At 37.9% G+C, this 16,023-nt stretch overlaps 1 protein-coding gene across 1 annotated transcript; it reads right to left on the bottom strand.

Annotated features, from left to right (window-relative positions):
- Positions 1 to 5,485: 5,485 nt before the first annotated feature.
- LOC137046364 (gastrula zinc finger protein XlCGF57.1-like) lies at positions 5,486 to 14,177 on the bottom strand. The gene is made up of 3 exons (XM_067423552.1): positions 14,029 to 14,177; positions 8,619 to 8,733; positions 5,486 to 8,409 (listed from the first exon to the last, which is right to left on the bottom strand). Exons 2-3 carry the CDS (start codon positions 8,674 to 8,676, stop codon positions 7,262 to 7,264), a joined length of 1,206 nt encoding a protein of 401 aa, XP_067279653.1. The 5' UTR covers positions 8,677 to 8,733; positions 14,029 to 14,177; the 3' UTR covers positions 5,486 to 7,261.
- Positions 14,178 to 16,023: the final 1,846 nt, after the last annotated feature.

The raw sequence follows: 16,023 nt of genomic DNA, 5'->3' as shown, positions 1-16,023 counted from the left end.
TTGCCACACCGAATAAAGTAACTGTTCAAGATCCATTGGTAACTTATAAAAATAATATCATATTTGCATAAACTGTTACTACCATATATCCCGACACTAGCCCATTAAGATAAGCTATGAAAAAAAAATCATGTTCCTCTGCCTCTTTCTGGTTAAATAATGTTTATAATAATAGTTAATGCTATATTAACTATTCCAGGTTATTTATGCATAGCATAAAAATAGTTAGTATAGCATGCTATGCCACTTTCATCAAAACCTATTACAAAGCTATAGCAATTTTATGTCATTAAATACGATAAACAGTTATTCTGGAACAGATCTGCGTCTTCCTTATCCCGTTAAAAAAACAGTAAGTACAGTAAGTAACCGTATTCCATCCGTTCGAAAAAAAAGTTGCACTAACTGTTCGTTACAAGCAGCATTTGCCAGGCAGGTAACGCTAACATAAACATATTTTTGCTACCCTACCTGCTGCAAAATTACACCATTTTTGTACAAATAAAGCTATTTTATATAGTGTAATTTATCACTTACCACTATCTTGTTTTTTCTCTTTTTTCTTTTCTGGCTTCCTAAAGCATAATTCCGCTTCAAGATCGCCGAGGAGGTTTTGTATTTTGCCGGCAGCAGAGATTGCGTGGTTGGGTGGCTGTTGTCAGCGATGACTGAGAGGGCCCCCTTGAGGGGGATTCCGATAACAGTGTCATTGCACTTTACTGCATTGACTATCAAAGGGGCGCTTAAGCAGTTTGTCGTTGCATTTTATTCTTAACCTGTCGCTGTCTTGAGGCCCCAGGCCAGCTCGGTGCCCCAAGCAATTGCTTGACTTTCACTTTCGGACGGGTACCCCAACGAGGCTTTGCGATTTTTTTTTTTTTTTTTTGTATCTAGGCCTACGTGAAATTCTGCATCCATTGTACGATTTTTTAATTTATTTTTTTCCACCTCGGAAGGGCAACGTGAGTCGAGAAGGGCATATGGGCAGTTGCCCGGGCAACCTGAGCAACCCCCCTGTGCACGTCTCTGATCAGGAGATCTTGACAGTATAACTGCTTGAAGGACAATGCCATGAAAGCCATATTTTTGTGCAGATTTGACATTTTTATGGCTATGGTATAAACTTTTCATCAGCTGATGAACGCCTGTTTCAGTTTAAATGCAGTTTTCAATAAATTGCCTACTCTCTATTTTTTGTCTCTTGCTCCTGTTTCTTCTTTTGGCATTTTGAATCAGCACTTACAACCACACTTATGATCCACAAGTGCGAAATGTGTAAAACTTGCAATGAATCCCCTGGTCTTAAGATTTTGTTCAGGAGTGTATGTAGTGTAATAACTGTTACAGCAATTTTTTGACAGTAACAGGCACCATTATATAAACCATCTACAAAAGGAAGCTTAGTGTAGTGTTACCACGTTAACTTCATCATCAGCATATGCAGTTTGTAATAAAACAATAACCATAATGCGTTGTTCATTATAAAGTGGAATTATGAATAATATTGAGAATGTACGGACTGGCAATATGGCCTAAAAAAAATCCCTGACTCTTCCACACACACACAAAAAAAATCTTATTTACAATTTAAAATCAATCTACTTAAAATCTATCTGCAGATGAAAAAGAATTGCTCAAAACAAGGTAAAATATTTGTGGCTAGTTAGTGCCTCTATGCACGGCATAAAGTGCATATCATATGCATGCGAAAAACTGCGTAGCATTTGCATGCCAAAACTCATTTTGGTGTATCCATTCCACGAGATTTCAAACTCGTACTATTGATAAGCATTACCATGAGATCTTGTTGGATTTTTTATATTTTTTTAATATTATGCTCTAATTAGATATAGGTTACCATTGTTCATCAATAGTCTCACACTGAACTGACCTAGATGTTTAGCGATTATTAAAGAAGCGCTTTACTTGTTTTCTGTGTAATTTGATCTGTCAAAATTTGAAGAAAAGTTGTTTTTCATGAGACTTTGTGACTTCCTACTTTTCTCCATATATTAGGCGGCGGAAATGGCTAATAAGTGCTACTCTGCCGCAATCTAATGGTTATAGTGGGCATTTCATATCTTTTTAAAATAACTGCTTGTTCGGGGGGGGGGGGGGGGGTGATGGTTATGGGAACCCAGAGGGAATAGGAACCGATCCTTTTTTCAGGAGCAGCTTCTTAACCTGCTTTAAACTGACCATCGTTGATTAAACAGTCTGGTGAGAAATGTTTCGCGGTTCAAAGAAACATAAAAACATTGACATTGATCAGGGAGAATATTCCCTTCAAAAAACAAAACTCCGTGTCTTCAGCGGTTTGGATTTTGGATTTGTGTTCGTTATTACTAGGGATGGGACGATACACTTAAACTCACGATACGATGCACCTCGATATGCCAGGGTTACGATACGATACGTCACGATACGATATCAAATTTTATTTTTATTTTTTTCAAATCTGTGATTTTTTTTACCACCAAAGTAATGTACTTAAACAAAAGGTAGGATTTTTCTCTTTTTTTGCATTTTGGTTCTATGTTGTTTTAAAAAAAAGAAGAATTTTTAGAAGTCCGCGACCACATCTTAAACAGGGGTGCCAATAATTGTGGAGGGCACTGTAGGGCTGTCAATCGATTAAAATATTGAATCGCGATTAACTGCATGATTGTCATGAGTTAACTCGTGATTAATCGCAATTTAATCGCACCTTTTTAGCAATTGTAAATGTATCTTAATTTAAGTTTAAATTAAGTTTTTAATACTCTAATCAACATAGGTATGGGCAAATATGCATGCTTTACGCAAATGTACATTTATTATTAGTGAAACCATACTTATTCAATAATAATCAATACAGCATGAAGATTAGACATATCAAAGGTCATAGATATGTTTATAAGAAATTGTTCTCTTAAGCCTAAACTTAAAAATAATGAGTAAGTAACTGTTAGTGATTTCTCTCATTTTAAGAATATAAAGGGAATTTTTACACTGGCAGTTTAATTCAGAGCAGGGCAAAGTTCGTATGAAAAATTGTTAATGTGTACCAGTGAGCGCACCAGAACTACACCATACCAGGAGGAGGTCCATATTCCACGAGGAGGAATATAGTGCGGCCCCTTTAAGAGATCCGCATTCCCTATTGAACTGCCGGTATTTTAAGTGTGCGCGCCGAACTGGGCCGCGATTCACGTGGACAGTGTGAAGAACACGGACTCGGGAGCGCGCTTGTTGAGGAAAGTAACCTGTGCATTCGTTTTAGCCGATTGTAATGTATTTAGTTCAATAAAACATGTGTACTGTAAGCGGGGTGATGGTGTTAATGATTTACCTCAGACATGAGCGAGTGTGAGCTGCAGTGCATCGCGCTCAGACTGCAGAGAATGTGCTCAGTGAAAAAACGCCCTTTTCTTTCTGGAGTCTAATAAAACTTAAACAGAAAATATGGTAGTTTATGTAGGCAATAATTGCATTTTTGGTTTAGAATATTAATGCTAATGTCAACCCTTTTCTTTCCCTATTAATGTTTGCTGCTGCACCCCACCCTCATTCTACGCAAATCATGCAGCAGTGCCATCTATCTTTATTTCGCGATACATTTTTTTCGACCTCGATGCGTTTCGTCACGTTTTGTATCGCGATATTTTGTCAAACGATATTTCGTCCCATCCCTAGTTATTACACCCAAGAACAGAACCCTACAATCGCGGATCTAGAAAATGTTACATGGGGGGGGGGCAAAGGGGTGGCAAGAGGTCTTGGCAGGGTGGCAGGGATAGACGTTACATGAAAATCCCTATATGTAGATTGCTTTAACAAAACAAACACAAAACCCCTTTTAAACTACAGTACTTATTGTTTAACCATGCCCTTACACACTACAAAGGAATACGCCCAGTGTTCAAACAAAACAAAACAGTATAAAAAGCAAAATGAAAATATAAAAAATTACAATAATTGTGTCCAGGATGCAGTGGACTACAAATATATAACAGTGGACAATACTCAAGTTCTTATTATAATTAAAACTTATAATTACTGTCCACATTGTATTACATTACACTGTAGGGCCATGTAGCTAATAAGTAGCCTATATCACAAATATAAAATCAGAAAGATTTATCACATGCACACACCAGTTATGTTTAGACTATACTAAATCGTATTGTAATTGTTATTTCCCCAGTTGTAACCTGGTTTCATTGCTGTGATATCTGAGAGGAATTGGATTTAATAGGACTGCTTAGCCAAATCTAATTAAGAAAAAATAATAATAATTGCATCACAATAAGTGTATTGTGATTGCCACTAACATTTTAGTAACAACTGAATTTTATTAGGTTTAGTGACGTTACAGTGTTTACATGGTACAATTTCTGGTAAGCTACGCTTTTCTGTTATTTCAATTCACCTCAATTATTGTGATTTGATTTAATATTGACTCATTTGGATAAATATTGGGCACACAAGATGTATCTAATCTCAAGAAAAAACAACTCACCAATGCTGTAAACATACAAAGAGCCCTATCAGCTGGCAGTCATAAATAGAGAGCTATAGAGAGAAAATAGAGAGCTATAGAGAGAAAATACTCTCTATAGCTCTTTTTTCTAGCCAACTAATGTGCCTATTATACTAAATATGTACTAAATAGGTTTATTATGGTTAGGGATGTCCCGATCAGGTTTTTTTGCCCTCGAATCCGAGTCATTTGATTTTGAGTATCTGCCGATACCGAGTCCCGATCCGATACTAAGATAATACATAAAAAAAAGAATAAAGAAGAGCGAAAAAACGAACCAGGATGTTCCTTATTTTTTATGTTATTCACCTTATTTTAACACTCAACAACTCTAATAAACAGAGCACTTCTGTGAGGTAGCTTGAACAATCAAGTAATAAATAACATAAATTCTTCACTTTTGGATTTTAGTGCAACAGTAAATATAAAAAAGTCCGGGACCGGAGTTGCGCAGTGCAGGAAGTACAAGAGTGCAGGTGATATCAAAAGCCCGCCCACACTCTCACAGATGCAGAACGATTAATTATGTTGGTGTGAAATAAACAGTTATGGAAATTAAATTAAATTAAATAATCTGCAATCGTTGCAATCGTAATGATGCAATCGTTAGCCTATTTTTACAAAAACAGCTTCTACGGGGCGATAGTGTAAGATACAAGGTAATGGAGCCTTTTATGCATTGTCGTGTTTCTTTAGAAATAAACAATGGACAAATGGAGTCTTTAAACACCTCAGATGTAAAGTTATTCACTTTACATAGAGTCAAAGTGTCTCAAAAATGAATGGGAGTCAATGGGATGCTAACAGCAGGTGATGGCTTGGTTAGCAATGGCTGCCCCTATGGGTGGAACGCTTTCCGAGTGCTAGATTACGCCCTTGGCTATGAACGAGAGATGGAGAGGAGGAGCACTGAGGTAAAAACCTCAGCGCTCCTCCTCTCCATCTCTCACTCATAGCAGATGAACGGTTGAAAGGGTGTGGTTATGCATTTTAAACCGCAAGCCGTCAAACTGACATCATCTGAGAAGGAACGCCTTTTCCAGACCAGAAGTAACTTTTCAGATTTCTACAGCAAACTATTTTTTATGTGTATTAACTTGTACAGATTAATTGTTCACCCTAAGACCTGTAATATGTGCTAACAAAGTAAATAAGATTGATTTTGAGTTCATGAGGACTTTGTAAGATTCACATTTGTTTTATCACTCTCCACATTTTCACACGTCAGTCTAGGTATTATAGCCAGTGATTGCATTCTCATTTAAAATACCTTTCAGAGCTTGTGAAAGACACTTAAGACAGTCGATGGAATGGTCTCTGTACCGAATATTCACAAAAGTTTATCATTTGCTTGTGGTGAAAGCCTTGCAAAAAACAGCATACATTCGTCTCAAACAGGCGACTGAATTGAGTCTTTTATTTATTTTTTGTGCTTAAGTAGATAAAGGTCTATGGTTTTGCGTAAAAGGAGAATAAGAGCACTATAAATATTTAAAACTGTTTAAAAAAATGCTCAATAAACTGCTGCATATGAGCGGAGTATTGTGTTGCTTCAAGAGCATCATTATCCACAAGGGATCACACAAGTGCTTTTTGCCGCTCTGTATTGGAGCATTTCATTTTATAATACTTTTGCACAATGAAAGAATATAAATAGCATATCTTGTTCTGTCCTACCTACAATACGTTGCTGCTACATTAAAAATCTGCGCTATACATTTAAAGGAATCTTTTAATTTTATAGTATTTTTTAATAATATAAATAACAATGTTTTTTTGACATTACACATTTTAGCACAGAAGCCTAAAATACTTTCTTGACTGTTATCATGTCATATGCAGCATAAGCATTGCCAGCAGCCATATCACCCTGTAACCCAAGACTGGTTTCCCACTGAAGCTAAGCAGGGCTGAGACTGGTCAGTACCTGGATGGGAGACCAACTGGGAAAACTAGGTTGCTGCTGGTAGAGGTGTTAGTGAGGCCAGCAGGGGGTGCTCACCCTGTGGTCTGTGTGGGTCCTAACACCCCAGTATAGTGATGGGGACACTATACTGTCAAAGAGCACCGTCCTTCAGATGAGACATTAAACTGAGGTCCTGACTCTGTGGTCGTTAAAAATCCCAGGATGTCCTTCGATAAAGAGTAGGGGTATAACCCGGTATCCTTGCCAAATTTGCCCATTGGCCCCTGTCTATGATGGCCTCCTAATAATCCCTATATCCTGATTGGCTTCATCAGTCTGTTTCCTCTCCACCAATCAGCTGGTGTGTGGTGAGCGTTCTGGCGCAATATGGCGCAATATCGCATCATCCAGGTGGGTGCTGCACATTGGTGGTGGTTGAAGAGATTACCCCTTCTATGTAAAGCGCTTTGAGTGCCTAGAAAAGCCCTATATAAATGTAATGAATTATTATTATTAGCTGTCATTAGATTACTCTGAATTTTTTTATTTGTGAATGTCCCAATAGGGATGTACAATTTTGAAATTAATATTTGTTATATATTTTGGTTGCAGTTGTGAGTTAAAAAATGTAACTGGTTAATAAGCACATACCGGTAATATAATATTGAAATATGATTTGAATCATAAAACTTTTTGAGGTCTCTGAAAATATCGTATCGCTGGCAATGAGAATCAATATTATATCAAATCATAATGAACTGTCCAATTTATACCTCTACAAATTTTCCACCTTTTGATTAATATCAATGTCAAATGAATTACTTGTATGTGTATTATTTGTAAGTGATGGATCTGAACATGAACATTTGCTCATTAGACAACTCCAGGCAGCGTCTTTTCATATGAGTCCGCATATTAGATACATTGGCAAAACTCTTCCCACACAAAGAGCACTTGTGCGGTTTTTCTCCAGTATGAACTCTCTCATGATCTTTAAGGTGTCCTGATTGAACAAAACTCTTTCCACATTGTGAGCACTCATATGGCTTCTCTCCAGTATGAACTCTCTCATGAATTTTCAAGAATTCTGACCGAGTGAAAGTCTTTCCACAGTGTAAGCACTGGTGCGGTTTCTCCCCAGTATGAATTATCTGGTGTTGTTTTAATGCTCCTGATGTAATGAAGCTCTTCCCACAGTCAGAGCAAACATGAGGTCTCACACCAGTATGAATACGCTCATGATCTTGTAAATTTTGCAGTCGTGTAAAACACTTTCCACAAAAAGAACAAAAGTGAGGCTTTACACCAGTATGAATTTTAAGGTGTGTTTTTAAGCTTGTTGCCAAAACAAACGTTTTATCACACTGATCACAGCTGAATGATCTTACACCAGAGTGACAGCGCAGATGAATGTTGAGAAAGCTTTTGGAAGTGAAACTCTTTCCACACTGAGTGCATGTGAACGGTTTTTCTCCAGAGTGAATTCTCATGTGCTCATTAAGGTTTCCTTTACGACTGAAACTCTTTCCACACTGAATGCATGTGACCACATTTTCTCCAGAGTGAATTCTCATGTGCTCATTAAGGTTTCCTTTACGACTGAAACTCTTTCCACACTGAATGCATGTGACCACATTTTCTCCAGAGTGAATTCTCATGTGCTCATTAAGGTTTCCTTTGCGACTGAAACTCTTTCCACACGGAGTGCAAATGAACAGTTTTTCTCCAGTGTGAATTCTCATGTGTCTCGTAAGGTCTGATTTATGCATGTAAAACATTCCACACTTTGAGCAGGTAAAAGATCCTTTGACTCCAGCTTGCTTTCCTGTGAAATTCTCTTCAGTCTTTGAAACGACTGCATTTGCCTCTTCAGTTTTTAAATGAGGTTTCGGAACCAGATGATGGTTGTCTTCAGTTTTATATGTCAGTTTTCCATCTTCATTTGTGAAATGGTGTTCGTCTTCATTCACTTCCATCAGGTCTAAAATCAATATTAAATTTAATTAAATATAAATGAGAAACAAAGAATAGAACACTAAGAAATAAAGTCCATACTAAATTCAGCACAAATCTAGTTCACTACAGAGTTCTAGTTTCAGATGTAAAGTTGTGCAGGTGTTAGATGTAGTTTTTATCTTAATGTTTCTCATCAGTTAAAAGTCATTAAAGAGAATGAAGGAAAACACCAACCTATTTGTTCCTCTTTATCTTCATCTTTAATTCTGCAGGGTTCTTCCTCAAACTCCATCTTAAGAATAGTGTCAGTAGTTTCTCTTGGAGTAATTCCTCCTGCTTGCTGCTTCTCCTGTGGGAAGACAGGAATATTCCCCAATATTTAAACTCTCATGAACGGCATGTGGGAGTGGCTTCACTGAATAAAGGTGTGATCACTGTTGCAGATGTAGCAGATGCCCATCACACTTACAACCACTCTGAATTATTCAGGTGAAAATGTTTGTCGTAAAACAGTCGTATCTGCCTGTTAGATCCTGTTTTTTATAATACATAAATGGGTAGGTTTAGGGAAGAGTTTGAGTTACCTGTTCAAAATGTGTCTGAATATATGTGTTCACAAGGTAAATGGATTTATAAACATACTAAATTATGTTTTTTTGAAAATGTAAAAATGCAGAATGTTTCTTGTGATGGGTAGGTTTAGGGGCTGTGTGTGTGTGTGTGTGTGTGTGTGTGTGTGTGTGTGTGTGTGTGTGTGTGTGTAGGTTTAGGGGTAGGGGCAGTGTAGGGGGGTAGAATGAAACGGCGTTGACAAACATGGTAAAAAGAGATTATGCGTCTTGATAGCACGCCAAAATGGCATATGAATTGGCGTGTCATACATGAGATCAGTCTGCCACGAAAACAATATGGTTTGTTGTATGGCATGTTCATTATTATGTTATATTTTATTGTGATATATCGTGTATACTGGTATTGTTATTTACCCATAAACCATTTAAAATAAACAACACGCACACGAACATGCACTGATGTAAACAGACCCAACATGCATGAGCAGTACATGGCGGTGCGATAAATGAAAATGCACATTCACTTGAAGCATCTCTGTGATTTGGCCAGGATTAGGCGGATCGTATATAATTTTGCAAGGTTTTTTTTTCTTCCTGTGAGCATTGATAGCATTCTATCTTTATCTTTCACGAAGAATGATCTGCATTCATAATGCGCACCGTTATGAACTCCCGGGCAGCAGCACTTTCACTTTAGAATGAGCAACAATTTGGGAGTAAACTGATTGAATGGTGTGTTTAATATTAACATCAATACTGTTCTTAATGAAAAACATAACAGAACAGTACAATGACAAGCTCGTTTAAATAGGCGCCTTTACATTTAGCATTGAAACCAGTGCTTTAAGTGGCCCAAAAGAAGTGCCGGTACTCTATAATTTTTTTTTTTTATAACGTTATTTTAGGTTTTTTTATAACGTCATTTAAACTTCTAACGTCAGTCAGTGAAAATGCTGTTATGTATATTATTATTATAATATATATTATTATATTGAAATATCGAAATTGTGTTTAATAATCATATCACCATTATTGAAAAAAAAATATTGCGATATATATTGATATTGAATTATTGTCCAGCCCTACGGGGAACTAAAGCACGGAGAATACAACATTCTATTACAATCGTGTTCTCATTATAATGCTGTGTATGTGACAGATTGGCATTTCATGATCAGTAGGCTACAGTGCTTCCAGGTATCACTGCTTCAGCTTCACTTTATTTCGCGGTCTGGAAGGCGTGCTGTCTAACGTAGGGGTGTAAGAAAACATCGATACACATGAACATCGCGATATTATGTTTGGCGATACTGTATAGATTCTCAAAAACGCTGTATCGATATTTATATATTTATTTATTTACATCCAAGATTTGTGGCTTTGTGTTCAGTTTAAACCACAGACTGTATAACACCCAACCGCTAGATGGCAGTGTTATCTCAGAACGTATAACTGACGCGGAGCCGGAAAAGCGCAAGTAAAGTGCGTGCATCACTAGTGTTTACATTAGCAAACTCAGCTCTCAAAACGATAGTATTATTCCGCTCCTGCAGTATACAGAGCTGAAGTGTGGACTCATTTTGGCTTCAGCTAAAAAGAAGCCATAAGGAAATCGACAAGAATCATTTTGTTTGCAAAATAGGCCAAGTTATAATCTAATACTCGGGAAACACATTGAAACAGAGAGCTCGCTTAACATCCTGACATCACCCGCGCTGCTGAGAAGCGTTTCGGTAGAATAGACTGCACGTTTTCCTCTCAGTAACAAAATAAACACATGCCAAAACTGACAGCGGTGGCAGGAGAACGAAAGATAATAGCGATGTGGATATGGATGCACCAGCTCTGCAGTTCAGTACTTGAAATAGCACTTTATACAATAGAGTGCTTTATAGAAAACAGCTTTAGGCCCCGATCACACAGAACGTGTTTTTCAGGTTTGAAAACGCGAGGCGCACTGCACTCCATTTTTTGGTCAGCGTTTTGTCATTCAAAAATGAGCAGTGCGCTTTAATGTTTCTAGGCAACCCCCGAATCACCTGTCAGTCAAATCAATGTAATGTTCAACACAACGGAAGGCCCGCCTCTTCATTCATCCGTTTGGACAACAAAAAATAAGCGCGATGATGTTGCACGCTTTTCTGCTCAGAGTTGACTTTTTTTCAACTTCATGCGCTCGGAGCGCTCCTTCAAAAACGCGAGGCGCCCAGGGCGCATAAGCAGTGCGCATAACGCTCTCTGCCAACCGAAATCCATTCAAAAAAGGCGCCTCTCGCTGCAAAAACGTGTTTTGTGTGATCGGGGCTAATGTGTTAAATATAAAACAAACAGTCATTCAGTCATGTAATGGACTGCACTTTCTGTTGTTAAATAGCCACTGCTATACTGTGAACCTTTAAAACATATACACATAAAGAATCCTGCAGTCACTTTACATTTCCCTTAACTTAGTTTGCACATTGCATATGATTAGTGACATAAATTATACTGTATTAATTAAATTAAATACTTTGTCTCGTGTTTTAGGCTTATGGTTGTGTTCTTTATTCTTTTAAATTATAAAAAACAAAAACACACAAAAAAGAAATAATCGCAATATATTGCCTCTCTTACGATATCGCAAAATATTGCAATATATCGTATCGTAACCCCTGTATCGTGATACGTATTGTATCGCCAGAGTCTTGGCAATACACAGCCCTAGTCTAACGCTAACCAATCAGAACTCAGCTACCGTCCAAAATGCCGCAATAACCAATCAAAGAAATACAGCAGATAATACAAAATATATTTGTATATTTCAAAGCGATATGGAGGAGATTATGATCATAAACGGTTAGAGCCAAGGAAACTAGGCTCTAGTCAAACTGTGATATTATTAACGCTAATGGTGGTTTCAAAAAAGGAGAGGAGCTGCTAACAGCTGGAGCCATTTCAGGGGAAATCACGTCAACACATTGAATAATGCGGCGCATTAAAGCACTTCATTTCAAGGCACTTCAGTGTGCATTTAATTTATTTTATGTTGTCTGATTTAAAGGGGTGATGAATTGAGAAATCAACTTTCCCTTGAGCTTTGAGCCCCTGTCCATCATGGCCACCTAATAATCCCCATATCCTAATTGGCTTAATCACTCTGTCTCCTCTCCACCAATCAGCTGGTGTGCGTTCTGGCGCAAAATGGCTGCCGTCGCATCATCCAGGTAGATGCTGCATATTGGTGGTGGCTGCATATAGTTGTGGAGATTCGCCCCTTCAATATGTAAAGCGCTTTGGGTGTCTAGAAAAGCGCTATATAAATGTAATGAATTATTATTATAATTATTATTACTATTACAATTTTATAGATTGTTTTGCCTATGTGTACGTGTCTAACAGAACATGGGCCAGGGCTCCCAAAAACCAACGTCTCGGGCAGGCCGATGAATCTCATTATATTTCTTTCTGTTGTTCACCCTCAATGGACTTGACATTTGATGGGCGTGCACGTATGTGTAAGTGCGTGGTTTGCACTTATATCGAACAATCGTGCGGACTATGTAATACAAAAATAATAGGCCAATCAATTGCGGGTAGATGAGAAATAAATCATTGTGTTTGTTTGATAAAGACGTACTTGAATCATTCCGGTTGCTGCTTTCAAAACAACCACTCGTTCATGTGAACTGAACTGACAGGGGCATAGATATGACAGGAGCTGAAGCTAATTAAATATGCACATTTTATCCAATCCTAGCCATGGGCGTTTACTTTCAAGTCTCCATTGTGGCACCAAGCCTGCAGTCTCCCTCTCATTTACTGAAGCTTTCGCGCCTCGATCGCCCCCCGGTGACCGGTCCCAGTATAGCCGCCCCTCTGTGATTTCTAATGGACGCGAGGCAAACTAAATAATAAAATTACACTTCAAAAATTTTCCCCCAAAGTTAGTTTATGTCACTGAAGGCAGTTATCATCACGATGATTTCATTTCAGGTGTTCGTTTTAAAAATAAGTTTAGTTTGAGTTAGTTATTTGATTCTATAAAAACGGGGGTGTGACGTCATGATTGACAGCTGAGACTGACAGCTTCTCTGAGTGAAGTTGTCACTGAGGCACTAACGGACTTTTTTCGAAATTTTTGGGAGCAGATTAGAGCTTTAGCTTTAATTTCTACATTTCCATAACTGTTTATTTCACACCAACATTATTAATTGTTCTGCATCTGCGAGAGTGTGGGCGGGCTTTTGATATCGCGACTGTACTTCCTGCTCTACTTCCTGCGCTCTACTGCGCAACTCCGGTCCCGAAATCGCTACTGCGCAGACTCGGTCCCAAGATGTCCGCGCCGTGCAAGGCTGCCTCAAATATGGCAAGCGGAAACGGATGATGTTGAGTCGTCCATATTTTTTTACGGTCTATGTGTGGCACCATCAAAACCCAGCGTTTTGGAGAGAGCCTCAAAACCTCTAATATTTACTTTTACTTCAAAAAGTATTAACCCCTTGGAGCCACGTGGAAAAAGTTTATGATGAATGGATTTTTTGAGCTTCAAACTCATGAGATGCCACTCACTGCCATTATTAAGCTTGGAAGCATTAGGATATGTATTAAAATAACTCTGATTATGTTCATCAGAAAGAAGGAAGTCATATACACTTATTATGGCTTGAGGGTGAGTAAATCATGTTGTAATTTTCAATTTAAAGTGAACTAATAATTTAATGGACAAGTGATTTGTAAATCCCATTTAGACCTCACAAAGATTTGAGAAGCAATCGTCAAAAGGTTAGACTGCTGTTGTGTCTGGTAATTTTCACCACTGACACTTCACATCCTCATTCATCACACATCCATGTTTACAAAAAGAAGTTGACCCCCCCCCCCCCCCCCATCATGCAATAGATATGATTTATCATTAAAAACTCTGTTTTCTATGTTTTGTTTGTTCATTACATAAAATAAAAACAACTTATAGTCTTTATAAAATTGTCATTTCAATGCATTTTGAGTGATTTATTAAATAAACTGACTCGTTTAATCGTTTGGACTTGTTGATTTCTATTTTCCCTAATAAATACAATAAATGTACTCACAATCTGAAAAAGAGCAGATTTAAAACAGAATGAACGGCTGTACTCCCTTAACTTGTCTGTATTTTCTTCCCTCGAGCGTTTCTCTTCTTCTTTTAGACTCGGATGTGTGTCACAGCTTCGGTGCACGAGCGCCCTCTTCTTCTTCTTCTTCTTCTTCTTCTTCTTCTTCTTCTTCTTCTTCTTTTAGTTTTTTTGGCAGATTACATCATGTATGTGTTGTATACCGCCACCTACTGTACAGGAGTGTGTAGACGAAAGTGTGTGTGTGTGTGTGTGTGGGGGGGGGGGGTTAATTTAAGATTTAAAAAGAAAAAGTAAACTAAAACACCTTAATATTCTTCTTATTAAATTACTATCTTTAACGAAAATAAATAAGGTCCTAATTCTTTCACTTTGCATTCCTTGTTCCCCAAGAATATCCTCAATGCTATTGTCCATTTCTTTCCATCTTTGTCTCTGTTCACTGTACCTTCTACATCTAAATAAAACATGTTTCACATCTTCCTGTGTTTGGCATTCTGTGCATAAACCATTTCCTTTTCCTACCAGCTTCAGTGTTGCATTCAATCCAGTATGTCCCATTCTTAGTCGTGAGTATATTATTTCTTCTTTCCTATTTTTCCTATTAATTCTTTTTCCTCCAACCTTTTTCTGAATATTGTAATATTGCCCAGCCTTAGTTTCTGCTTCCCATTCCTGTTGCCATTTCTTTGTTATTTTTATTTTTGCTTTCACTTCTCCTTTCCCTATTAGAACAATATTTGTTTAGTGCCTTTTTAGCTAAATCATCTGCCCTTTCATTACCTCTAATTCCAATATGTGCCGGAACCCAACAAAACTGAACTGTTATTCCTAGGCTTTGAATATTTTCTAACCTCTATTATTAAATCCTCTCTGCCTGAAGCTCCACTTTCTAAGCTCTGCATTACAGCCATTGAATCTGAGCATACGAGCGCCCTCTATTGGCGAAACTCGAGTGATGGGAGTTATTTAAATAATGGAGCATTTAGAACATCTCCAATCGTATTTGTGCTCCGTAAAGGGGCATATAGATGATCATCCAGTTAAAGATGTGTTAAAAAAGTGTTGGGAGCATGAATATGCAAACTTAAATAGTTTTGGATGGAATGCTGATAAAGTTTCCAAAGATATTGGAATAGATGGTATAGTCATGAGCAATACAGTAATTAAATCAATTGTACCCCCTTGGCTGTACAGAATGCCTTTAGTGGATTTACAATTAAACATTATAAAGAATGAAAAGGATGGGTATTTACCTATGAATATAACAGTGGTAAATTATTTGAATCAAAACTATAACAATAGTGTTCAGATATTTACAGATGGGTCTAAAAATCCTCAATCTGGATATACAGCAGCAGCCGTATATATACCGCATATTAAACAAAGTACTGTTAAAAGGCTGTCTAATGATATCTCGGTATTTACAACAGAACTCATGGCAATATATTATAGCAATGTTATGGGTGGAAGAATCTAATATTAAAGGGGGGGGGGGGGGGGTGAAATGCTGTTTCATGCATACGGAGCTTTTTACACTGTTAAAGACTTGGATTCCCATTCTAAACATACACAAAGTTTCAAAATCTAATGTTGGACGTTTGATGGAGTATTTCTTTGTCAAAAATACTCCTTCCGGTTTCTCACAAGTTTCAGGCAGTTTTTTTCGAGTATGGGTCGGTTTGACTTTAAAAGAGTGGAAGGTCCTTGTATGGGCCGTACGGGCTCTTCTCCCGGTAGGGTGCGCGCGCGCGCGTGACTAGAGCGAGAGAGGAAATGCCATAGACAGTAAAAGAAATGGACCAAGCGATCCCATTGACGTCAACGGCGAAATAATGAAGTCAACCTAGGGGCACTCACTTCCTGATGGCTGAGCGAACTGCACAGGCTCAGACTGAGCTTGACGACGTAGATGTGACGTGAGCCTCCTGTCTGACAGCTGTAGGTCTTCTAGTAGATGTGGAAAGTGAAATC

Source organism: Pseudorasbora parva, chromosome 18, assembly GCF_024679245.1.
Source record: "Pseudorasbora parva isolate DD20220531a chromosome 18, ASM2467924v1, whole genome shotgun sequence".
Lineage (NCBI taxonomy): Eukaryota > Metazoa > Chordata > Actinopteri > Cypriniformes > Gobionidae > Pseudorasbora > Pseudorasbora parva.
The sequence above is the reverse complement of the archived record's forward strand: the minus strand, read 5'-3'. Positions and strand labels throughout refer to the sequence as shown.